Source organism: Oncorhynchus mykiss, chromosome 23 (genome assembly GCF_013265735.2).
Source record: "Oncorhynchus mykiss isolate Arlee chromosome 23, USDA_OmykA_1.1, whole genome shotgun sequence".
Lineage (NCBI taxonomy): Eukaryota > Metazoa > Chordata > Actinopteri > Salmoniformes > Salmonidae > Oncorhynchus > Oncorhynchus mykiss.
This window is the reverse complement of record NC_048587.1, coordinates 7,999,434-8,024,024: the sequence shown is the minus strand read 5'-3', so window position 1 is coordinate 8,024,024 and position 24,591 is coordinate 7,999,434. Positions and strand designations below refer to the sequence as shown.

At 46.1% G+C, this 24,591-nt stretch overlaps 1 protein-coding gene and 1 long non-coding RNA gene across 11 annotated transcripts; both read right to left on the bottom strand.

The window, feature by feature from the left end:
* Positions 1 to 1,003: 1,003 nt before the first annotated feature.
* sec31b (SEC31 homolog B, COPII coat complex component) lies at positions 1,004 to 24,225 on the bottom strand. Of its 9 annotated transcripts, XM_036959841.1 has the most exons (28): positions 24,071 to 24,225; positions 22,789 to 22,904; positions 22,162 to 22,285; positions 21,847 to 22,042; positions 21,405 to 21,500; positions 21,238 to 21,246; positions 20,759 to 20,899; positions 19,672 to 19,814; positions 19,008 to 19,107; positions 18,331 to 18,492; positions 17,590 to 17,766; positions 16,098 to 16,331; positions 15,348 to 15,515; positions 14,993 to 15,131; positions 14,579 to 14,757; positions 14,008 to 14,134; positions 13,528 to 13,673; positions 13,174 to 13,347; positions 12,256 to 12,432; positions 11,930 to 11,966; positions 11,723 to 11,896; positions 10,944 to 11,363; positions 9,017 to 9,061; positions 6,457 to 6,512; positions 5,976 to 6,137; positions 5,590 to 5,709; positions 5,363 to 5,434; positions 2,315 to 2,571 (listed from the first exon to the last, which is right to left on the bottom strand). In XM_036959841.1, exons 2-28 carry the CDS (start codon positions 22,865 to 22,867, stop codon positions 2,392 to 2,394), a joined length of 3,837 nt encoding a protein of 1,278 aa, XP_036815736.1. In that variant the 5' UTR covers positions 22,868 to 22,904; positions 24,071 to 24,225; the 3' UTR covers positions 2,315 to 2,391. The 9 variants fall into 9 exon arrangements, with proteins under 9 accessions (XP_036815732.1, XP_036815741.1, XP_036815736.1 ...); XM_036959837.1 differs by having other exon boundaries at positions 1,004 to 2,571; positions 11,723 to 11,966; XM_036959839.1 differs by having other exon boundaries at positions 11,723 to 11,966; positions 17,590 to 17,742.
* Positions 7,130 to 8,998, bottom strand: LOC118943823. 2 transcript variants are annotated; one of them, XR_005039109.1, is made up of 3 exons: positions 8,900 to 8,998; positions 8,268 to 8,855; positions 7,130 to 7,707 (listed from the first exon to the last, which is right to left on the bottom strand). It is a non-coding gene; the product is annotated as an uncharacterized LOC118943823 (long non-coding RNA). The 2 variants fall into 2 exon arrangements; XR_005039110.1 differs by lacking the exons at positions 8,268 to 8,855; positions 8,900 to 8,998 and adding an exon at positions 7,773 to 8,173.
* Positions 24,226 to 24,591: the final 366 nt, after the last annotated feature.

The window sequence follows — 24,591 nt, the reverse complement described above, 5'->3', positions numbered from 1 at the left end:
TGGGCATTAATATGGAGTTGGTCCCTCCTTTGCTGCTATAACAGCCTCCACTCTTCTGGGAAGGCTTATCCACTAGATGTTGGAATATCAATACGGGGACATGCTTCCATTCAGCCACAAAAGCATTAGTGAGGTCGGGTACTGATGTTGGGCGATTAGGCCTGGCTCCCAGTCGGCGTTCCAATTTTTCTCAAAGGTGTTTGATGGAGTTGAGGTCAGGGCTCTGTGCAGGCCAGTGAAGTTCTTCCACACCGATCTCGACAAACCATTTCTGTATGGACCTCGCTTTGTGCACAGGGGCATTGTTATCATGCTGAAACAGGAAAGGGCCTTCCCCAAACTGCTGCCACAAAGTTGGAAGCACAGAATTGTCTAGAATGTATGCTGTAGCATTAAGATTTCCCTTCACTGGAACTAAGGGGCCTAGCCCGAACCATGAAAAACAGCCCTCCTCCACCAAACTTTACAGTTGGCACTATGCAGTAGGACAGGTAGCGTTCTCCTGGCATCCGCCAAACTCAAGATGCGTTCGTCGGACTGCCAGATGGTGAAGCATGATTCATCACTCTAGAGAACGCATTTCCACTGCTCCAGCTCTCAACCATTTGATTTAGCACATTAGATCTCGACTAATATTAAGTACATACGTAATCATAGGCCACTCCCAATGAGAACAAAACACTAGAATGGATTAGCTTTGGTGTGATCATTTTTTGTGCACAAACCCCCTCCTGAAAAAGAACAAGGTGGCTCTGGGAAGGTCGTTTCTATGGCTACGCACAATTAGAAACTAAATATAGGACGCAACAGGTCACATAAGAAATGTCTAATTCCTTATTAAAACAGGGGTAATTGCTAATTCCTTATTAAACACAGGGAATTACTAATTCATGATTAAAAATGGGGAAATACTAATTAATTATTAAAAACAGGGAAATAGTCAACAACCACCCCCCCAAAAAATAGGGGGAGTGTAGCTTACGCACCACTTACAATTCACAAAAATATTTCAAGAGATTTATTCATGGGTTTCTTTGCCATAATTCATATTTGTCGATAACTGCCACGTTCTTCAATCAGCATGAAATGTCGAGTGTAACCACGCCAAAGCTGTTTACACTGGTGTGCTCATTACAGTTTATACACAACAGAAGCCAGCACACTATAAACAGGGGGCAAAGCCAACAACCAGGACACACACAGTTCTCATACAGTATCTCAATCACACAAGCTAGCTGACAGCAGTGGGCCGCTCTATAGTGACTAACGCGGACTGACTATAAAACACATCCAGCAACTCCACAAGAATCATTCAATTACATTCTGTTGTTGCATAGCTCTGGACCAGGGCGTAATGTGCAGGCTCTGACACAGCTCTGAGTCAACAAGCTGCACGTAACACCCTGGATCAGAGCTAGTCGTTGCAGTGCTTTGGCCTGAAAAACGGAACAAAGTAAGAGATGGCACACTGGTCTGTAGAGCACACTGGTCTGTAGAGCACACTGGTCTGTAGAGCACACTGGTCTGTAGAGCACACTGGTCTGTCAGTGAAAAGTAAAAATGTCAGCGCTGTGGTACAGTATGCATTACAAAAGTGTATATAACTCATTCACTCTTCCTAACTATTGTAAAAATCAGCTGGACGTTGTGTGGTTTGTTAAGGAAAGATGAGGTAGCAAGGTGGACGAAAACAACCTCGCTCTCCAAAGTATTCCCTTAGTTGGATGTGTTACCATGTTTAGAACTACTGACCGCCAGAGAATCCAATCCCACATTGTTCAGAGACATTTGCGTATCTTTCTCCATTCTCAAACATATGACATTAAAATCCTCAGCGATCTACAATCCTCCCACATCAGTAAACCCCCCACCTCTTTAATATTTAACATCAGGTATCTTCCCATCGAAAAGCTAAAAGGACTCAACTTCTTTAGTACTATTGGGTGTTTTGCTGTTGATAACCACCCCAGTGACTCGTCTTCTCAGGAGAGAAGAACACCTCCCGTCATCAGCCAAGTCTGAAACCTTTTCAATGAGTCGGCTTTAGTCAAGCGAAAACCACACATCTGCAATCATGTTCTTTATCAAAGCACATTTCAACAGCTGAAAAATAAATACATATCTAATCTATAACATTGTGATCCATCCATATGATAACACTGAAGGCTGTTTTTATCTTGGTGTGTTTTGAGTGTTCCAAATGGCACTCTACTCCCTATTTAGGGCACTACTTTTGACAAAAACCCTCGGGGGCCCTCATAGACCCCTCGGGGCCCTCATAAATCATAGGGCCCACGGGGCCTGTAAAGAGCCCATAGGGTCTGGTCAAAAGTAGAGCATTATAGGAATTAAGGTTTATTCTAGAAGCCTGCCTTGGTGTGGGATCAGTGGTCAGACGCCCAGCTTGTTGGCGATGGTCATGACCACTTTGAGGATGGGCATGAAGGCTTGGATCTCGCTGAAGTTGCTGCTGGTGACCACAGCAGTGTGGACCTCCAGGCCACGCTGGTAGTTCTGGCCCGCCACACAGCGGCTGATCTCATGTAAACCCCCCAGGATGTTGTTAGACAGCTACAGGATGAGGGGAGAATTTAAAGTTACTATAGGCATGTACAGATTTCCTTTGGGTCTGTTATGTAGTGGACTAACTTGACTGGGTCTGTTATGGAGTGGAGCACCATGACTGGGTCTGTTATGGAGTGGACTAACATGACTGGGTCTGTAATGTAGTGGAGCACCATGACTGGGTCTGTAATGTAGTGGACTAACTTGACTGGGTCTGTTATGGAGTGGAGCACCATGACTGGGTCTGTTATGGAGTGGAGCACCATGACTGGGTCTGTTATGGAGTGGAGCACCATGACTGGGTCTGTTATGGAGTGGAGCACCATGACTGGGTCTGTTATGGAGTGGAGCACCATGACTGGGTCTGTTATGGAGTGGACTAACTTGACTGGGTCTGTTATGTAGTGGACTAACTTGACTGGGCCTGTTATGTAGTGGAGCACCATGACTGGTTCTGTTATGGAGTGGACTAACATGACTGGGTCTGTTATGTAGTGGAGCACCATGACTGGGTCTGTTATGGAGTGGAGCACCATGACTGGGTCTGTTATGTAGTGGACTAACTTGACTGGGTCTGTTATGTAGTGGACTAACTTGACTGGGCCTGTTATGTAGTGGAGCACCATGACTGGGTCTGTTATGGAGTGGAGCACCATGACTGGGTCTGTTATGGAGTGGAGCACCATGACTGGGCCTGTTATGGAGTGGAGCACCATGACTGGGCCTGTTATGGAGTGGAGCACCATGACTGGGTCTGTTATGTAGTGGAGCACCATGACTGGGTCTGTTATGTAGTGGAGCACCATGACTGGGTCTGTTATGTAGTGGAGCACCATGACTGGGTCTGTTATGGAGTGGACTAACATGACTGGGTCTGTTATGGAGTGGACTAACATGACTGGGTCTGTTATGGAGTGGAGCACCATGACTGGGTCTGTTATGGAGTGGAGCACCATGACTGGGTCTGTTATGTAGTGGAGCACCATGACTGGGTCTGTTATGGAGTGGACTAACATGACTGGGTCTGTTATGGAGTGGACTAACATGACTGGGTCTGTTATGGAGTGGACTACCATGACTGGGTCTGTTATGGAGTGGAGCACCATGACTGGGTCTGTTATGGAGTGGAGCACCATGACTGGGTCTGTTATGGAGTGGAGCACCATGACTGGGTCTGTTATGGAGTGGAGCACCATGACTGGGTCTGTTATGGAGTGGAGCACCATGACTGGGTCTGTTATGGAGTGGAGCACCATGACTGGGTCTGTTATGGAGTGGAGCACCATGACTGGGTCTGTTATGGAGTGGAGCACCATGACTGGGTCTGTTATGGAGTGGAGCACCATGACTGGGTCTGTTATGGAGTGGACTAACATGACTGGGTCTGTTATGGAGTGGAGCACCATGACTGGGTCTGTTATGGAGTGGAGCACCATGACTGGGTCTGTTATGGAGTGGAGCACCATGACTGGGTCTGTTATGGAGTGGAGCACCATGACTGGGTCTGTTATGGAGTGGACTAACATGACTGGGTCTGTTATGGAGTGGAGCACCATGACTGGATCTGATATGGAGTGGAGCACCACGACTGGGTCTGTTATGGAGTGGACTAACATGACTGGGTCTGTTATGGAGTGGAGCAACATGACTGGGTCTGTTATGGAGTGGAGCACCATGACTGGGTCTGTTATGGAGTGGAGCACCATGACTGGGTCTGTTATGGAGTGGAGCACCATGACTGGGTCTGTTATGGAGTGGAGCACCATGACTGGGTCTGTTATGGAGTGGAGCACCATGACTGGGTCTGTTATGGAGTGGAGCACCATGACTGGGTCTGATATGGAGTGGAGCACCATGACTGGGTCTGATATGGAGTGGAGCACCATGACTGGGTCTGTTATGGAGTGGACTAACTTGACTGGGTCTGTTATGTAGTGGACTAACTTGACTGGGTCTGTTATGGAGTGGAGCACCATGACTGGGTCTGTTATGGAGTGGAGCACCATGACTGGGTCTGTTATGGAGTGGAGCACCATGACTGGGTCTGTTATGGAGTGGACTAACTTGACTGGATTAAAATGAGAACTAACTGACATCATGGTACAGGAGTTGCGTTAATAGAGAATTGTGTGATTTTCACGCAGAAAAGAAAGAAGATAAAACGAATAAGAAATATCTTGCTGTGTTTTGTACAGCAAAACTAAAATGCTTCTTATTGTAATTTCTGCTCTGCATCAGACTAATTTTGTGCTTCAGTTGCACTTCTCCACTCGGATGAGACTTCAGGAACGGCATTCTATCAGCAGATAGCGCTCTGACTGATGTGTAACTACTTTTCCGTGTAGCCAACTTTTCTCTGGTAAAATACAAGATTAACTTCAAGCAAAACATTGGGAAATGTAGCTGGCTACATTGTCTCTATGCTAAACAGAAATATGATGGCCATGCATCGTTTTTGCAACAAAAAAAAAGACAGTGCTTTTTAATTGTAAACTCATTTACTTGTGTGGCTGCCAGCCAAATGGCGTTCCACTTCTGTTGTCATCTGATGAAAACGAAGCTATTTTCTGCCAGAATGTGTTGCACTAATGTATTTTCTGTGAAGGAAAACTATAGCTACATGTCCCTGATCACTCTATTGAAGCAAAAAATCTAAAAACAGCCGACTTTCAATATAAAAACACAGGTTTTAAAAAACACAGATAATTTTTTTTGAAGGTGTGTGTGTTTTTAAACAGCAGATTTGTGAACTCTAAGGCTGGGGCCCTGTGGTAGAGTATCTGCTCTGTGTTCTCACCGAATGCTCTCTCAGCTTGTCATACAGGTACCCAAGGCGTTTCGATGCATCGTCAAGTTTCCTCTTTGTTTGCTGAGGAAAATAAATAAATATATTGAATATTAGGACGTCAGACTCGAACAGCAGCACCTTCAGAATGGCTCTGTGTGTCTTATGCAGATAGACGGGTAGAAATTCTGTCTTTTGAATCACAAGAGCCGATACTACCGCCTTGTGTAAAGACTTACTGGGTCTTGTGCGGCTAGCTGGCAGCGTTGAACCAGGCTGTCGAAGGTCTGCTTGAGGACCATGTGCTCTGCAGGGATCTCTCTCTGCTCCACCCTCTCAGCCGGCAGCGCCTGGAGGAGCTGAAGGGACACACAGGGGTTAGAGATCTGTCTACCTATAAGTAACTGGTAGCCTGACTTTAGGGGTTAGAGGTCAGGCTGCCAGGCCTTTAATAAGAAAGTAAATAGTAGCCTGACTTTAGGGGTTAGAGGTCGGCCTGGCAGGCCTTTAATTCGAAAGTAAATGGTACTGGGTTAGGTTGGCACTAGTCTCATGCTACCAGAAATCCCACTGTATTCTGGCTCCAGAACTGGAGAAACACAGAAGAGACGAGGTTGTCACTGACCTGTACGCTGGGCTCCTGAGGGGCCCCTGGGGGGAACTGCTGCGTGCGGCTGGGGTCGTGGCCCTGCTGTCCTTGGGGCTGATGATGATGGCCCTCCATGGGGAAACCCCCCATAACAGGGGCGGTGATGGGAGCCGGAGGGGTGTAGTTGTCTGGGACAACCTGAGACGCGGACAGAACACAGATTCACACACTGGCAGGTTTATTATTACAGACATAAAAGCTTCACCTTATACTGGTTAACATACAGCTAAGATCTTACTGCATGTTTAAACACGTGAAAGTACTGAAATAGCAAAGACCCGTCTACAACATCTGGAGAACATGGATTCACTGAATACTGGTTTACATACAACTAAGATTGTAGCTATTAACATTTCCAAGATGGTCTACTGGTCCACATTTCTCCAGTCTGAGCTAGTCCATGTTATCAGAGAGGATGGGGAATCCGGTATGAAGGTCATTTATCCAGAGGAGATACCTTTTTCTTCCTAGAACCCCCTCGTACTGCTGGTGGGTCGTTCCAGCCATCTTGTCCTATAGATAGTGAAAGATGAATAGTCAGCCACAAGACACCTGACGCTTTTTAAGAATCCAGACAGCAGCCAAAGCCAAGAGCCTAGAGACCTGGAGATCCATGGAAAGTTCTGGGACATTAAGTTGAGCACGGTTATTTCTCAATCTCTTAGGAGGATAAATTAGTCTTAAAAATCACTTTCAACTCTGAAAAACAAAAAAAGCAATTTCCACTTGAGTAGCAACAAACAGGTAACTTCAACAGACAGCAGGCCACGGCCAGGCAGCAGGTCACTTCAGACAGCAGGCCAGGCAGCAGGTCACTTCAGACAGCAGGCCACGGCCAGGCAGCATCACAGTGCAGTTAGATTGAACACACTGACTGACAATAATAACACATTGTTGTTGCATTATCTTCACTACTTGGCATAGCCTAATACTGTGGTAAATTTACATTTTTTTGTACTCAAATATCATAAACTTAAAACAGATATTTCGGTATTAAATTAGTAAAATGTAAATCACCAACAACAGTGATTTAGCATGGATTATTTCACTACATCGTTACATTGTTTGTTATAAATCAAAGACCGGCTCAACGCGTTCCTGTAAAATCATGTGACGGCACAAGCAAACACCTTTCTACATGTCTGCATTAACACAGTCTTATCCCACCATATCTAAACCTAGCCCTGTCTGCATTAACACAGTCTTATCCCTCCATATCTAAACCTAGCCCTGTCTGCATTAACAGTCTTATCCCTCCATATCTAAACCTAGCCCTGTCTGCATTAACAGTCTTATCCCACCATATCTAAACCTAGCCCTGTCTGCATTAACACAGTCTTATCCCACCATATCTAAACCTAGCCCTGTCTGCATTAACAGTCTTATCCCACCATATCTAATCCTATCCCAGTCTGCATTAACACAGTCTTATCCCACCATATCTAAACCTAACACAGTCTTATCCCACCATATCTAAACCTAACACAGTCTTATCCCACCATATCTAAACCTAGCTCTGTCTGCATTAACACAGTCTTATCCCACCATATCTAAACCTAGCCCTGTCTGCATTAACACAGTCTTATCCCACCATATCTAAACCTAGCCCTGTCTTATTCCACCATATCTAAACCTATCCCTGTCTGCATTAACAGTCTTATCCCACCATATCTAAACCTAGCCCTGTCTTATCCCACCATATCTAAACCTAGCCCTGTCTTATCCCACCATATCTCTGTCTGCATTAACAGTCTTATCCCACCATATCCAAACCTATCCCTGTCTGCATTAACAGTCTTATCCCACCATATCCAAACCTATTCCTGTCTGCATTAACAGTCTTATCCCACCATATCCAAACCTATCCCTGTCTGCATTAACAGTCTTATCCCACCATATCTCTGTCTGCATTAACAGTCTTATCCCACCATATCCAAACCTATTCCTGTCTGCATTAACAGTCTTATCCCACCATATCTAAACCTAGCCCTGTCTTATCCCACCATATCCAAACCTATCCCTGTCTGCATTAACAGTCTTATCCCACCATATATCTGTCTGCATTAACAGTCTTATCCCACCATATCTAAACCTAACCCTGTCTGCATTAACAGTCTTATCCCACCATATCCAAACCTATCCCTGTCTGCATTAACAGTCTTATCCCACCACATCCAAACCTATCCCTGTCTGCATTAACAGTCTTATCCCACCACATCCAAACCTATCCCTGTCTGCATTAACAGTCTTATCCCACCATATCCAAACCTATCCCTGTCTGCATTAACAGTCTTATCCCACCATATCCAAACCTATCCCTGTCTGCATTAACAGTCTTATCCCACCATATCCAAACCTATCCCTGTCTGCATTAACAGTCTTATCCCACCATATCTAAACCTAGCCCTGTCTTATCCCACCATATCTAAACCTAGCCCTGTCTTATCCCACCATATCTCTGTCTGCATTAACAGTCTTATCCCACCACATCCAAACCTATCCCTGTCTGCATTAACAGTCTTATCCCACCATATCTAAACCTATCCCTGTCTGCATTAACAGTCTTATCCCACCATATCCAAACCTATCCCTGTCTGCATTAACAGTCTTATCCCACCATATCCAAACCTACCCCTGTCTGCATTAACAGTCTTATCCCACCATATCTAAACCTAGCCCCGTCTTATCCCACCATATCCAAACCTATCCCTGTCTGCATTAACAGTCTTATCCCACCACATCCAAACCTATCCCTGTCTGCATTAACAGTCTTATCCCACCATATCTCTGTCTGCATTAACAGTCTTATCCCACCATATCCAAACCTAGCCCTGTCTTATCCCACCATATCTAAACCTAACCCTGTCTGCATTAACAGTCTTATCCCACCACATCCAAACCTATCCCTGTCTGCATTAACAGTCTTATCCCACCATATCTAAACCTAGCCCTGTCTGCATTAACAGTCTTATCCCACCACATCCAAACCTATCCCTGTCTGTCACTCTCACTGTCACCTTCATCATCGTCAACAAGGGGAGTACTCAGCCAAGGGAAGTACCCTGAAAGTTAAACAAGGGGGACAGCTCAATCAGAAGCATGTATAAATTAACATTACGTTATTCACGTCTCAAATCTCACTACACATGATTTAGTATTTATAAAAGAGACAAGTGTTAAACAAGAATCCACCATTTCTTCTTTAATCATAAATGAATAAAGATATGATTAAAGATGACTATCATAACAGATAAACAGTGGTGTTACAGGCCCGTGTCCCAAATTACACCCCATTCCCTTTATAGTATGAGCCCAGGTCAACAGTAGGATCCTACCGACCGTACGATCCCAGGTCAACAGTAGGGTCCTACCGAGCGTACGATCCCAGGTCAACAGTAGGGTCCTACTGACGGTACGATCCCCGGTCAACAGTAGGGTCCTACTGACGGTACGATCCCCGGTCAACAGTAGGGTCCTACTGACGGTACGATCCCCGGTCAACAGTAGGGTCCTACTGACGGTACGATCCCCGGTCAACAGTAGGGTCCTACCGACCGTACGATCCCAGGTCAACAGTAGGGTCCTACCGACCGTACGATCCCAGGTCAACAGTAGGGTCCTACCGACCGTACGATCCCAGGTCAACAGTAGGGTCCTACCGACCGTACGATCCCAGGTCAACAGTAGGGTCCTACCGACCGTACGATCCCAGGTCAACAGTAGGGTCCTACCGACCGTACGATCCCAGGTCAACAGTAGGGTCCTACCGACCGTACGATCCCAGGTCAACAGTAGGGTCCTACCGACCGTACGATCCCAGGTCAACAGTAGGGTCCTACCGACCGTACGATCCCAGGTCAACAGTAGGGTCCTACCAAACGTACGATCCCAGGTCAACAGTAGGGTCCTACTGACCGTTACGATCCCCGGTCAACCGCTAGGGTCCTACCGACCGTACGATCCCAGGTCAACAGTAGGGTCCTACCGACCGTACGATCCCAGGTCAACAGTAGGGTCCTACCGACCGTACGATCCCAGGTCAACAGTAGGGTCCTACCGACCGTACGATCCCAGGTCAACAGTAGGGTCCTACCGACCGTACGATCCCAGGTCAACAGTAGGGTCCTACTGGCCGTTACGATCCCAGGTCAACAGTAGGGTCCTACTGACCGTTACGATCCCCGGTCAACCGCTAGGGTCCTACCGACCGTACGATCCCAGGTCAACAGTAGGGTCCTACCGACCGTACGATCCCAGGTCAACAGTAGGGTCCTACCGACCGTACGATCCCAGGTCAACAGTAGGGTCCTACCGACCGTACGATCCCCGGTCAACAGTAGGGTCCTACCGACCGTACGATCCCCGGTCAACAGTAGGGTCCTACCGACCGTACGATCCCCGGTCAACAGTAGGGTCCTACCGACCGTACGATCCCAGGTCAACAGTAGGGTCCTACCAAACGTACGATCCCAGGTCAACAGTAGGGCCCTACCGACGGTATGAGCCCAGGTCAACAGTAGGGTCCTACCGACCGTACGATCCCAGGTCAACAGTAGGGTCCTACCGACCGTACGATCCCAGGTCAACAGTAGGGTCCTACCGACCGTACGATCCCAGGTCAACAGTAGGGTCCTACCGACCGTACGATCCCAGGTCAACAGTAGGGTCCTACCAAACGTACGATCCCAGGTCAACAGTAGGGTCCTACCGACCGTACGATCCCAGGTCAACAGTAGGGTCCTACCGACCGTACGATCCCAGGTCAACAGTAGGGTCCTACCAAACGTACGATCCCAGGTCAACAGTAGGGTCCTACCAAACGTACGATCCCAGGTCAACAGTAGGATCCTACTGACGGTCTGAGCCCAGGTCAACAGTAGTGCACTATACCAGGCATAGGATGGCATTTGGGAAGCAACACATGAATTGCATCATGGTCAGTACCTGTAGGAGGAGGAGCAACCGACGGAGCAGAGAAGGACTTGACGGCCGGGGCTCCAGGACCTCCTTGTGGGTACCCAGGTCCCAGGGGTGGGTACGGACCAGAAGGGGGACCTGCAGGTGGGCCCTGGCTGTGAAGGTGAGACCCCCCTGGTGGGTACATGCCGACGGGGGCCCCAGGCTGCTGGTAGCTGAGTGGCATGGGGCCTGAAGGGAGCGAGGTGGGGGTGAAGCCTGACGGAGGTGGCCCTGGGCTGGGCATGGTGGGGAGGCCGCCAGGGGCAGAGAACGGAGGCAGGGGGTGTCCAGATAGGCTGGAGCCTGGCATAGCAGGTCCTGGAGGAAAGGCAGAGAGGCCGGGGCCACCTAGTCCTGCAGACATGGGCTGCTGTTGTGGCTGGAATGGCTGAAGTGGAGAGAACCCTGAGCAGACAGGAGACAGACATGTTACATCAAGACCAGTCTGGAGTAGTGTCTGGCAGGTGACAGTACCTGGTTCAGCAGGGCACAGCTTGTATATTACGTTCAGATTGAAACATGTTTGTTCTACATTATATATTTCTATGTCACATACACAAGTACAATGAAATGCCTTTCTTACAAGCTTCAAACCCAACAATGCAGCAATCAATATCACATGTAGCACTAAAAATAACAAGGTAGAACAAAAACACAGGATAGAAAAACAACCAGATGAAGTCAGTAAGCATACTACACACACAGGGTCAGTTCCAGACTTAACACCTGCTGAACACGGCCCTGGACGGAGGGCGAGTGCCTACCTGGGGCAGTGGCAGGATGTTGAGGGTAGGCTGGCCGTAGTCCTGTACGTGGCAGCCCACTCGGTGGAGGAGCAGGGGAGGAGGGTGGCAGACCGCCATACGAAGGAGGAGGCGGCCCTCTGGAGAGAGCAGCAGCTTGAGGAGTGAAGACTGTCGTCATAGGAGGCTGGCCACCCACTGACATCACAGGAGGAGGAGGCTGGCCACCCACTGACATCACAGGAAGAGGAGGCTGGTAGGGCCCCTGGAGAGGAACATAATTTACACACAGCCGGCGTCCCAAACGGCACCCTTATTCCCTTTATAGTGAACTACTTCAACAGTAGACTGGAACGCAGCCACAGAAACACACACGAGAGAATAACACTATACCAAGCTGATGTTTTACAACATGAACGCTAGCAACTGCTATGATATCTTCAAGTGGAGATTAGATTCATTGATGTATAAATCAATGGAAATACATCTGTTTACTTTGTGTTTTAGAATCCTCAATCATTTGTGTGTTTATTGTTGCATTCATTCCTAAATACCGGTGTCTGTGTTGGTGGTTGTGCTTGGACGGGGACAGCAGGGGCCTGAGCAGGGGCAGGGTCGCCCCCAGTCACCCTGACTCTGTTGTAAGGGCACGGTGGGGGCTGTTGCCCCCCTGCAGCTCCTCCCTCTCCCTGGGCGTGGAACAGCCGGTCTCTCATCATCATGATGCAAGCCTGCAGGAGGACAAACACCACAACACAGTTATAATAGTACTGGAAATATTTCAAACAGTTTGATGCTTCAGCCTGCAGGAGGACAAACACCACAACACAGTTATAATAGTACTGGAAATATTTCAAACAGTTTGATGCTTCAGCCTGCAGGAGGACAAACACCACAACACAGTTATAATAGTACTGGACATATTTCAAACAGTTTGATGCTTCAGCCTGCAGGAGGACAAACACCACAACACAGTCATAATAGTACTGGACATATTTCAAACAGTTTGATGCTTCAGCCTGCCCGAGGGGGTAAACTATAAACCAGGGAGTTAGCAGGCTAACTTACCCATTTCAAGCTTATCAAAAAATAATAATAATAATAATAATAATAATAATTCATAATATTTAGGCATGGTTTTATTGACTCAACAGCCAAGAGCACATGGATGTTTAGCTTTGTTAATGAACCAGAAACTGTGTAGTAATTTCTGGTTGTTGATCAAAGTAAGCCGGCTAACTCATTGATCCTGCTCTGCAGTACAGCCCTCTGGAGTAACAGATGGTAGGAAAAAAAACCTTTCTGGACGACGACAACAACATTAGTTCTCTTTCACCAGGCAAGATCAACGAAGCACAACTTACATATTAAAATGCAGGTCTGAGAAAACAGTGTCTTTGAAGCATGAGGACACGTTTAAAACACTTCCTGGTTGATAAGGTATCTGAAGAGGAGTGGGAGGTTGTGTTTACCTGGTCTGAGGTGTCTGGCAGGTAGGACAGGGCTGTAGCCAGGCTGCCTTGTGAAGCTAGGAGACCAGCGTAGTGAGTCAGCTTGTCAGCCAGGATAGGACTCTGTACAGCCACCTCGCTGTTCCTCAGACGCTCCACAGACTTACGCAGAACCATCATCTTCTCTACCAAGTCCTGGCGGTCAATCACACAGACGACATAATGTTACCACCTGGTTACTGCCACGTCAATACAGATGGTATCTGTGGCCAGTTATCACATCATCATAACGCTTGGGTTCACTTGGAAAAGTGACTTCCATGGTTAAATGAAGGATAAATATATAGATAGATATATAAAAAAACGATTTCTTACCTCTAAAACCAGGGGAGATGAGCAGTCCCTCTGCAGGGCCCAGCATTCCACTAGTTTCTCAATGTTCCCAGAGCAAATGTAACAGAGACATGCCTGCAGACAGCGTTTCTCTGTCCTCTCCCCCTCCAGACGCGACCCCAGGGTCTCTACAGTACCAGGAGAGGGCGGGAGAGCAAGGAAGAGTGGGAGAGAGAGGAGGAGAGGTTAGATAGAAGATGTAACAGAGATCAGTTATAGTCCAACCAGGAGAAAGGGAAGGAGGGGTTAGATAGGACTATAACTGACCTCTGTTACATCTTCTACCAGGGGAAAGGGAGGGAGGGGTTAGGAACAAGAAGCTGAAGAGACCATCAGGTACAATCAGGTCTCTCTTCTGAAATAGATTTCTAGTGACTTGCAGAAATAAGTGCTGAACTCAAGGTAAAAACAAGCCTGGGTTTACTGATGCCTTTGTTACGATCCTCAACATCTTGTTCTTACCACACAGATGAGCAAACTCTTTGGGGTGAGCGTAGGTTAGGAGTGCAGCGAGAGCCTCCTTCCAGTTATCCAAGGCACAGCTCTGCACGATGTCTCCCCAGTTCTGGGTCACCACGGATGAGATCAGCTGAGGACGGTCGACAGTAAACTTAACCATGTTGTATGTATTCATGTTGACTCAGTAAAATCAGATTATTTTGCCCTGTTGATATAAAATAACTATATTCTGAACTAAACTAACTTTACTAGCTAGTAATCAAGTCATACAAATATGATATAAATCAAATAGCCGCGAGGGTAAGTCCCAAATGTCCCCCGTCTTACCATAGATGCTGTTCCTCTGCTCGTCCAGGTATGTCCCCTGTCTTACCATAGAGATGCTGTTCCTCTGCTCGTCCAGGTATGTCCCCCCCTGTCTTACCATAGAGATGCTGTTCCTCTGCTTCTCCAGGTATGTCCCCTGTCTTACCATAGAGATGCTGTTCCTCTGCTCGTCCAGGTATGTCCCCCCCTGTCTTACCATAGAGATGCTGTTCCTCTGCTCGTCCAGGTATGTCCCCCCCCGTCTTACCATAGAGATGCTGTTCCTCTGCTTCTCCAGGTATGTCTGCTGGGTCTTCTGCAGTAGCTCCTGTCCTCCACTGATCGCCAGCAGGATGGCCTCAGCGTAGCGCCCCTCGTTCAGACACAGGTCCACCGCTCCCTCAAAGTTTCCCACCAGCAGAGCCTGGCTGATCAGACCATCTGCATCTAATACAACAGGAACATAAAGCAACTGAATGAGATACGGGAGAGTTACAGTCATACAAAAGGGCCAGTTACCAGGACAACAGATTCATATTAAGACTTTAAAAAAAAAGTTTTACGTTGAACATTCTATTTGTTATGTGTCCGGGAAACCAGTCCGTACTGTTTAGATTTCACAGGAAGAGAGAGCTGAAGTCACGTCCTACTGCTGGGATACTGAACGGAAGACGAGCAGTACCTGCTGAGACAGGGATCGGGAAGCTGATCTTCTTCTCCTTGTCTTGTGGTTGTGGTGGGATCTGACTGAAAAAGTCAGAGGGCGAGGATGAACCCGGAGTCTTGGTGGAGTCAACCTCATCCCCGGATTCTTCTGACCTCTGGAAACGAAACGAGGACAACGTACTTTTACGGAAGGTTGGCGGTGATAATATAAAAAGGTGACAGGATTCATGTTGTTATGAACAGAGACCACATATCGCTTCTGAGACCCGTCACTGCCCTCTAGTGGACGGTGGAAGAACTGCAGTCTAGACGAGCAGTAGGACTACTATAAAAGAGAAATGAGCTATGAAGAGGTTTGTTCCTGGACTGACCTGAGTAGAGAGAAGCTGTATCTTCTCAGCCAGATCGTTGGCATCCACTCCGTGTCCGTTAGGCTGCAGGTTCTTCCCCAAGCAGGTGGATATCTTCCTCTCTAAATCCTCTTTGCTGAAACCCAAAAGTCTCAGGAATTTGACCCGGGCTTCATCTTCAAAGTTGACCTGCAAACATCAGGAGGTGGACGACATTAGAAACCTACACAACCCTTACAGAACTTGTGTTCATCATATGTCGGTCTTGGCTCCTGAGTGCCTTTCTATCCAAATACATTGTACAGAGAAGCCTACTGTTCATGGAAATGCATCCTCTCCATAGGTGTTCTGTGAGTCCCACTACTGTCCAGTCGGAAGGACAGACAGGGACACAGATAACTGGACTTTTTAAAAACATTTTGGCAATGAAGCAACTTTTCTACTTAACGAGGGTCAGATGAATTCATGGGTACTATTTTAGCATGCGAACAGTTCCAGGAGACTTCCAGTCATTGTGCTAACGCCAGTTAGCAATGGCTACCGAAACTACCTTCAAAACTGCATGCAGAGGCAAAAAAAAATGTATCCATGAGATCATTTGACCCTGGGTGAGGAGAAAAAGGGATTAAATGACAAAAATGTCACACCGTCTCTATAATGTTACATTGTTTGACCCTGGGGTATGTAGAAAAGTTGATTAATTGCCAAAAATCGTCCATTATTCCTTTAATATGAACCTTTCGTGCCACTGTGCAGTGTCATAACACCTACCAGGAGAAACCTCCATATGTCCTGTTCAGAGTCTGTGGGGGCCTTGTGGATCTTGGCCTGGCAGTAGTCTGACAAGGATCCAGATCGCAGAGCAGCCTGCAGCTCTCTGGAACGTTGGAGGAGCTCTGTTTCCGTGGTGACCTGGCTCACAAACACCTGCCTGGGGACAGGGACGGGCTGTGGGCTCTGGACTGGAGCCTTAGGACTCTCAAAGGTGATCAGCTTCCCACCAAACTACAAGGAGAAGAGAATAGGGGGGGTACTATTACTATGATGCAGTTATAATACATTGTAAGACTTGTCATAAGCACGTACTGTCCCTTTAAGATTAGAGCGTGACCAAAGAGTAGCACTTTACGTCATTCCTAAGAATAGACTTTAACCGTGTGTTTCCACCATAATCCACAGGTTGTCATGCCTAGGAATAGACTTTAGCCGTGTGTTTCCACCATAATCCACGGGTTGTCATGCCAAAGAATAGACTTTAACCGTGTGTTTCTACCATAATCCACGGGTTGTCATGCCTAAGAATAGACTTTAACCGTGTGTTTCCACCATAATCCGCGGGTTGTCATGCCTAAGAATAGACTTTAACCGTGTGTCCCCACCATAATCCACGGGTTGTCATGCCTAAGAATAGACTTTAACCGTGTGTCCCCACCATAATCCACGGGTTGTCATGCCTAAGAATAGACTTTAACCGTGTGTCCCCACCATAATCCACGGGTTGTCATGCCTAAGAATAGACTTTAACCGTGTGTTTCCACCATAATCCACGGGTTGTCATGCCTAAGAATAGACTTTAACCGTGTGTTTCCACCATAATCCGCGGGTTGTCATGCCTAAGAATAGACTTTAACCGTGTGTTTCCACCATAATCCACGGGTTGTCATGCCTAAGAATAGACTTTAACCGTGTGTCCCCACCATAATCCACGGGTTGTCATGCCTAAGAATAGACTTTAACCGTGTGTTTCCACCATAATCCACGGGTTGTCATGCCTAAGAATAGACTTTAACCGTGTGTCCCCACCATAATCCACGGGTTGTCATGCCTAAGAATAGACTTTAACCGTGTGTTTCCACCATAATCCGCAGGTTGTCATGCCTAAGAATAGACTTTAACCGTGTGTTTCCACCATAATCCGCAGGTTGTCATGCCTAAGAATAGACTTTAACCGTGTGTTTCCACCATAATCCGCAGGTTGTCATGTCTAAGAATAGACTTTAACCGTGTGTTTCCACCATAATCCGCAGGTTGTCATGCCTAAGAATAGACTTTAACCGTGTGTTTCCACCATAATCCACAGGTTGTCATGCCTAAGAATAGACTTTAACCGTGTGTTTCCACCATAATCCGCAGGTTGTCATGCCTTACTGATTAAACATATTGGGGTTCCTCACAATAGGCATTTACCTTCTGAAATACAAAAAATGTATATATATATATATATATATATATTATTTTTAAAGGTCAAATCCATTGCACTTACAGCGAATGAGGCTCCTACGGGCCTGCGAACCCACTTGGGGGGCTTCTTCAGCGGAGCGACGAGGGTGGTCTGAGGGGTGGGTTGGGGAACTTGCAGAGGGGGCAGCACCTGGCCTGTCCCAAACGGATCCATGGTGTCAAAGGACGAGGAGATCTGTGGGAAAGCACCACACAAAGACTGCATTCCAATCTAAATATTATATAAAGGAAAGATAAATGAGCAGAGGTCTTTAAATTATTATTATATTTGTACCTTTATTTAACTTGGCAAGTCAGTTAAGAACAAATTCTTATTTACAATGACGGCCTAAGAACAGTGGGTTAACTGGTCTAGGAACAGTGGGTTAACTGGTCTAGGAACAGTGGGTTAACTGCCTTGTTCAGGGGCAGAACGACAGATTTGTACCATGTCAGCTCGGGGATTTGAACTTGCAACCTTTCAGTTACTAGTCCAACTCTCTAACCACTAGGCTACGCTTCCGCCCAAATGAGGTCTACAACCATACCAGGCTAGACACCTGACTACGCCAAAATGTTACTACAATCATATCTATTCCATAAATAGTAAACCACTTTTGTCCCCTGGTCAGAAGTAGTGCACTACATAGGAAACAGGGAGCCTTTGACGTTTTAGCATTTAGCAGACATTCTTATCCAGAACGACTCCCAGCGGCAACACTGGATTGTGGGCGGTTTCCTTTAGACAGTAAACAGACATGGGTCACAGATGGAGGCTCTCTACCTGATCAGCCCTGCTCTGCTGCTGGGCCTCCAGGCTTCCTCCCATCACGCTGTAAACACTGATCCAGCCGTCAAACGAGGCGGCCGACAGCAGCGCTGGGTTCCTGGGACACCACTGGATGTCAAAGCACCACTGATTGGTCGTTGGTAACTCATAGATCACCTAGAGAGACGGGAGAGAGAGAGAGATTGGATCACCACGACATTGTAGAAACAGATCACCTAGACAACAGAGGCATCTGAAGAAGCCCTGGGCAGGGAAAGATGGCGAGGGCCTTGTGATGGGAGAGAGAGAGAGAGATTGGATCACCACGACATTGTAGAAACAGATCACCTAGACAACAGAGGCATCTGAAGAAGCCCTGGGCAGGGAAAGATGGCGAGGGCCTTGTGACGGGAGAGAGAGAGAGATTGGATCACCACGACATTGTAGAAACAGATCACCTAGACAACTGAAGGCATCTGAAGAAGCCCTGGGCAGGGAAAGATGGCGAGGGCCTTGTGATGGGAGAGAGAGAGATTGGATCACCACGACATTGTAGAAACAGATCACCTAGACAACTGAAGGCATCTGAAGAAGCTCTGGGCAGGGAAAGATGGCGGGGGCTTTGTGATGGGAGGCCATATGCACCACATGACAACCATGAGGCCTTTAGAACAGAGCAGAAAAGCAGGTACCTCTCCAGTGTTTGGGTTCCAGCAGAGGATCCTGTTGTCTTTAGCACTACTGAGCAACAGCTCCGGGTCTGCTTGGCTCCACGCTATGGACAGAAGTCCCCTGAGGAGGAAAAACACCAAGCCTTCATCACCGACGGTCGAGGCTCTCTCTCTTTTAACTTCAACTATGAAACAACAACAGCCGCCGAGCTAGAAGAACTCATTGGACTTTATTAATCCATTAAAAAAAAGGAAAATGTGATTGAACCACGTAACACATACAACACCACTAAAAACACAACCAACGACATACAGACAATTAAAGTGGCACAACACCAACGTATACAAACATAAAAATAATCAAACATTTATGTGGATTACTATGGTTAGATATCGGCTGAATGTAAAACTAGAGAGCTGCAAAGTTTCTCTCTAGAAAGTGCAGCTCTTTCCTACACAGGGGTGGGGATAGGGTACATTTTTACATACCTTCTATGTTTTACTAAATAAGTATTAAGCTATTTTACTGTTATATTGTTATATTGTTGTATACTGCACTGTTGGAGCTAGAAACATTAAGTACTTAGCTCCACCTGCCATAACAGAGACCATATCATCACCATCATCATCATCACATAACAATTCCAGTTAAAGTGATGTGTGGCACAATGTCCCAGAGGCTCACCTTGTGTGGTTCTCCAGGACTTTGAGAGGGGACGTGGCAAAGCGCAGGTCCCACATCTGAATGACTGGCATGCGGTCATCTTCTGAGGCCAGGACCAACTGGGTGGCCACCTCGGGGTGCCAGAGCATCCCTGAACAGTGCATCTACAACACAACACTACATCAGACTAGAGCATCTACAACACTACATCAGACCAGAGCATCCCTGAACAGTGCATCTACAACACAACATCAGACCAGAGCATCCCTAAACAGTGCATCTACAACAACACCAGACCAGAGCATCTACAACACAACACTACATCAGACCAGAGCATCCCTGAACAGTGCATCTACAACACTACATCAGACCAGAGCATCCCTGAACAGTGCATCTACAACACAACACTACATCAGACCAGAGCATCCCTGAACAGTGCATCTACAACACTACATCAGACCAGAGCATCTACAACACAACACTACATCAGACCAGAGCATCCCTGAACAGTGCATCTACAACACTACATCAGACCAGAGCATCCCTGAACAGTGCATCTACAACACAACACTACATCAGACCAGAGCATCCCTAAACAGTGCATCTACAACACTACATCAGACCAGAGCATCCCTGAACAGTGCATCTACAACACCACACTACATCAGACCAGAGCATCCCTGAACAGTGCATCTACAACACCACACTACATCAGACCAGAGCATCCCCTAAACAGTGCATCTACAACACACCAGAGCATCTACAACACACCAGACCATACTCACCCTGTTGCTGTGGTCACTAATCTACTGTACTCACTAGTCTACTGTACTCACCCTGTTGCTGTGGTCACTAATCTACTGTACTCACCCTGTTGCTGTGGTCACTAATCTACTGTACTCACTAGTCTACTGTACTCACCCTGTTGCTGTGGTCACTAATCTACTGTACTCACTAGTCTACTGTACCCACCCGGTTGCTGTGGTCACCAATCTACTGTACTCACTAGTCTACTGTACTCACCCAGTTGCTGTGGTCACCAATCTACTGTACTCACTAGTCTACTGTACTCACCCAGTTGCTGTGGTCACCAATCTACTGTACTCACCCGGTTGCTGTGGTCACTAATCTTGATGATGGGCTCGTTCTTCCTCAGGTCCCAGACCACTGCTTTCCCACTGGGGTTTGCAGAGGCCAGGATGTGTTGCACCTGTCTGTTCCACGACACTACACTGATATCTTCAGGAGGCTAGGTGGATGGGGAGAGAAGGAACAGCACTGTTACAAATATAGATATTCCTCCAGGAATTATTGAGTGGAGAATGTCACGGCACACATTTTAGAGATTAAAAATATATATATATATATATATATATAAAAAAAGTGTTATTTCACATCAAAAAGCAAAGCCAAAATTCCCAACACTGCCACACTGTGGAAGACTATCGTCACAGGCTATTCCTCTGAGACTTCAGTAATATCTTGATAGGGGGAAGTGTTAGGTTATTTATTGTTCCCACCAGCCCACACATGTTAAAGCCAACACACACCAGACAACCACACACACACACAGGCTTTCACTCTTACCTCACAAAGCTACAAAGAGGGGAAAACATGGAGAAAACGGTTCAAAATTAAATTAAGACTCATTCCAGGGATTTAAATCAGCTGGAATTACCCACCATTTTGATTTAGAGAAGAAGTTGAATGGAAATAGAAGAGAACGGGACAAACTTCCCCCCAGAGACATTTACCTGTGACTTTGTCCCGGGTGTCATTGGATTGCTGAAATTGTTCAAATCCCAGATGTAGATCTCTGAATCGTTTGCCCCTGATGCCAACAGATTACTCTGAGAGAGAGAGAGAGCGAGAGGGTGTGAGAGAGTGTGAGAGAGAGTGAGAGAGAGAGAGAGAGAGAGAGTGAGAGAGAGAGAGTGAGAGAGTGAGAGAGAGAGAGAGTGAGAGAGTGAGAGAGAGAGTGAGAGTGAGAGTGAGAGTGAGAGAGAGAGTGAGAGTGGAGTACATTCAAATGAGAGAAAAAATACATGTGAGGAATATGATAGAGAACATTGGATTGAACATATCCTTTAAGTGTTCATATTAAAAGCTTCATTTAATGTAATTTAGTAGCCATTTTAAATTGCATGTCAAACTACAAGTGAGAAATGGGCCAAAGCCTTGACTGGCCAGTATTACCTGAAAGGGGTTGAAGTCTAGTGCTCTGACAGGCCCAGTGTGTTTGTCAGACTGTCCTATTATTGCCTCTGCCCCTGATGTTACGATGGCTTCCGGGCTATACACCGTTACCGTGCCATTATCACTGCCTCCAATCAGTCTCCCTCCCAAACCGTCTTCTCCTTCTCCAAAGTTCACCCACACCAGACTATGGAGCCTAAGGCACAGATATCAAAAATCCAAATGTTATAGGTTGAATCGTATGTATTGATACAATAATATATTAACTTGATAACTGGTATAGTATTGGGTTAGCGGGTCATTGTTGTTGCTTACCTGTTAGAAGTAGGTAGGGACCCCTTGAGCTTCATGCCCAGGGAAGGATCGGCAAAATCCACCTGGAATATTTCCAAGGCGGCAGTGGTGTTGAATGACGCATCCAGCTGCTGAGCTGACGTGCCTGTTCCTCAACAACAACAACAACAAAACAGACCAACAAAGACATCTAATAAATCACAAGAAGTATGTTATTCAGAATTAAAAGTCAAGCCTGTTATCATCAGTTACACAACTCCTGATTTTTAGAAGCCTGCTCCCAAGTCTGTTTATGCATGCTTGCCAAGTTAGGCAAGTTGGCTAGATCGCATAAACAGATCTGGGAAGAATGCCTAAACATCTGGAACTATCTACTGTATAAGTGCATGACAGTCCTGATACACAAAACAGTTCTACCCTACCTAAGATTAGGTAGAAGGGTTAGAGTTAGTGTAGGACAGGTATGGACAGGCCTGATACAGGTAACATATGTGCCCTACCTAAGATTAGGTAGAAGGGTTAGAGTCAGTGCAGGACAGGCCTGATACAGGTAACATTTGGTGCCCTACCTAAGATTAGGTAGAAGGGTTAGAGTTAGTGTAGGACAGGTATGGACAGGCCTGATACAGGTAACATTTGGTGCCCTACCTAAAGCCAGGCAGATAGGGTGGTGGGGGGCAGGGCTCCATGCTGGATGAGCAGTCCTCTGGATCTCTTTCAACCTCATCTTTCCTCTATTGGGCTAGGATGCCTCTATCAAAGGCCTAAAAAAAATGAAAAACAAGCACTTTTAATGACGTTTCAATACTGGGGTGCATTCAGTTCAGTTCAACGTGTGCAGCATTCTTCAACAGCTTTTGAGGTCTGTTTGCTTCTGTTTGGTGGGTGTACCCTGATCAATATGGGTGTGACACATTGAGATACATAAATCACCAGTGTGACCATTTGTAGCTAATCGCACAATATTGTGCAGCCAACCATACACAATAGCCCTCTGAGCCACCGTTCTTCTCTTCAGCACCGTTTCCATTGACTAAAACGTTGAACATAGCCAAAAACATTTCGAAATGTTTTGGCTATGTTGAACAAAGTTTTGTCATATTAAACATACCCCTGACGTTATGACCCCTTGAGTGTATTCATTACGCAAATTCTGTTGCAAAACGTTTCCTCCAAACTGAAAAAGTTTTGCAACGAAAACGAGAGATTCTATCGAAAAAAACTCAGGTAGGTCTGTCTCAGTTGACTTCTTAAACGGTACAAAGTTTCCGTTGCAAGACGTAAGGAATAAACCCAAGGTAAGCGCATTGCATTGGGCAGTAATGGACGTCATATGGGGATAGCCGTTTTCTAAACACTATGAACCCACCTGCAGCTAACTAGCAAACGTTAATAGTTTCTGAATAATCAAAACAACATATTATAGGGCGTTACAGTAGCTAGGTAGCTACGTAACATGTAGGGATGGTTAATAAGCTGAAACAATTTACTAAACGTTAGAAGAATCAATTTCAATCACGTCTCATGAATCAACAACACGAGAAGGAAGCGAGCCGTTAGATGGAGAGCTGCTGGGTGATGAGAAAACGTTGAGCTAGCTAACACCCATCATTTGGTTAGCTAGTAATACACGTCTGCCAACGGCTTTTCTTCGCCTTAACGTATATGTTCTATGAATAGATAGGTAGTTAATGCTGGTTGAGCTATTAGCAATAAACCATCCCTGGTTCAACCAGTATCTTTAGTTAGCTAACGGTAGCTAGCTAGGCTAGTTACCGATACGTGTCGTTGGCTTCTGCTAGCGCTTGACAGCTAAATCATGCAGACGTGTCGTTCAGTTTATAAATCTAGCAAGCTAGCTAAAAGCTATAATAAATATATTCTAACACTATATTGTTAGTACCCCCATATCTTCATATAACATACTTACGTCGGAATTGATGATTATCAATCTTTCTAGCTTACAAATGATGTAGAAAACCACCGGGCACTCCCAACGTAATCCTGGATGTTTATCGTCGTCTACGGTGGCCGACATGGTATCAAATATCACAGCAGTCAGTGTCTTGATTTGACCTGTAGCTGTGTTTTGCAATGTTTTCAGTTCAGTAAAGATTGTCTCGCCTATTCATATGTTAGTAGTTGAAAGTACTGAATAGATTATTTTTCTTTTTTTTTCAAAATAGTATTACATCTATAACTATACATTTTAATTTCCTGATGAACAATGTTGCAACTAGCTTCAGCCAGACAAACATACAGTGCCTTCAGAAAGTATTCATACCGCTTGATTTTGTCCACATTTGTTTTTTTTATACACGCAATACCCATAATGAAAACATGTTTTAGACCTTTTTACAAATGTATTGAAAATAAAAAATACAGATATCTAATTTACATAAATATTCACATCCCTGAGTCAATACAAATTAGAATCACATTTGGACGTGA

What these genes read in the sequence shown, in the direction of transcription:
- sec31b (XM_036959837.1), bottom strand. Translation starts at nt 22,867, where the DNA reads ATGAGGTTGAAAGAGATCCAGAGGACTGCTCATCCAGCATGGAGCCCT. An exon ending in GTCCTGGAGAACCACACAAG is followed by an intron (nt 19,108 to 19,671) that starts GTGAGCCTCTGG and finishes TTTCCTCCTCAG; the next exon opens with GGGACTTCTGTCCATAGCGT. An exon ending in CCCGATCCCTGTCTCAGCAG is followed by an intron (nt 14,758 to 14,992) that starts GTACTGCTCGTC and finishes CTGTTGTATTAG; the next exon opens with ATGCAGATGGTCTGATCAGC.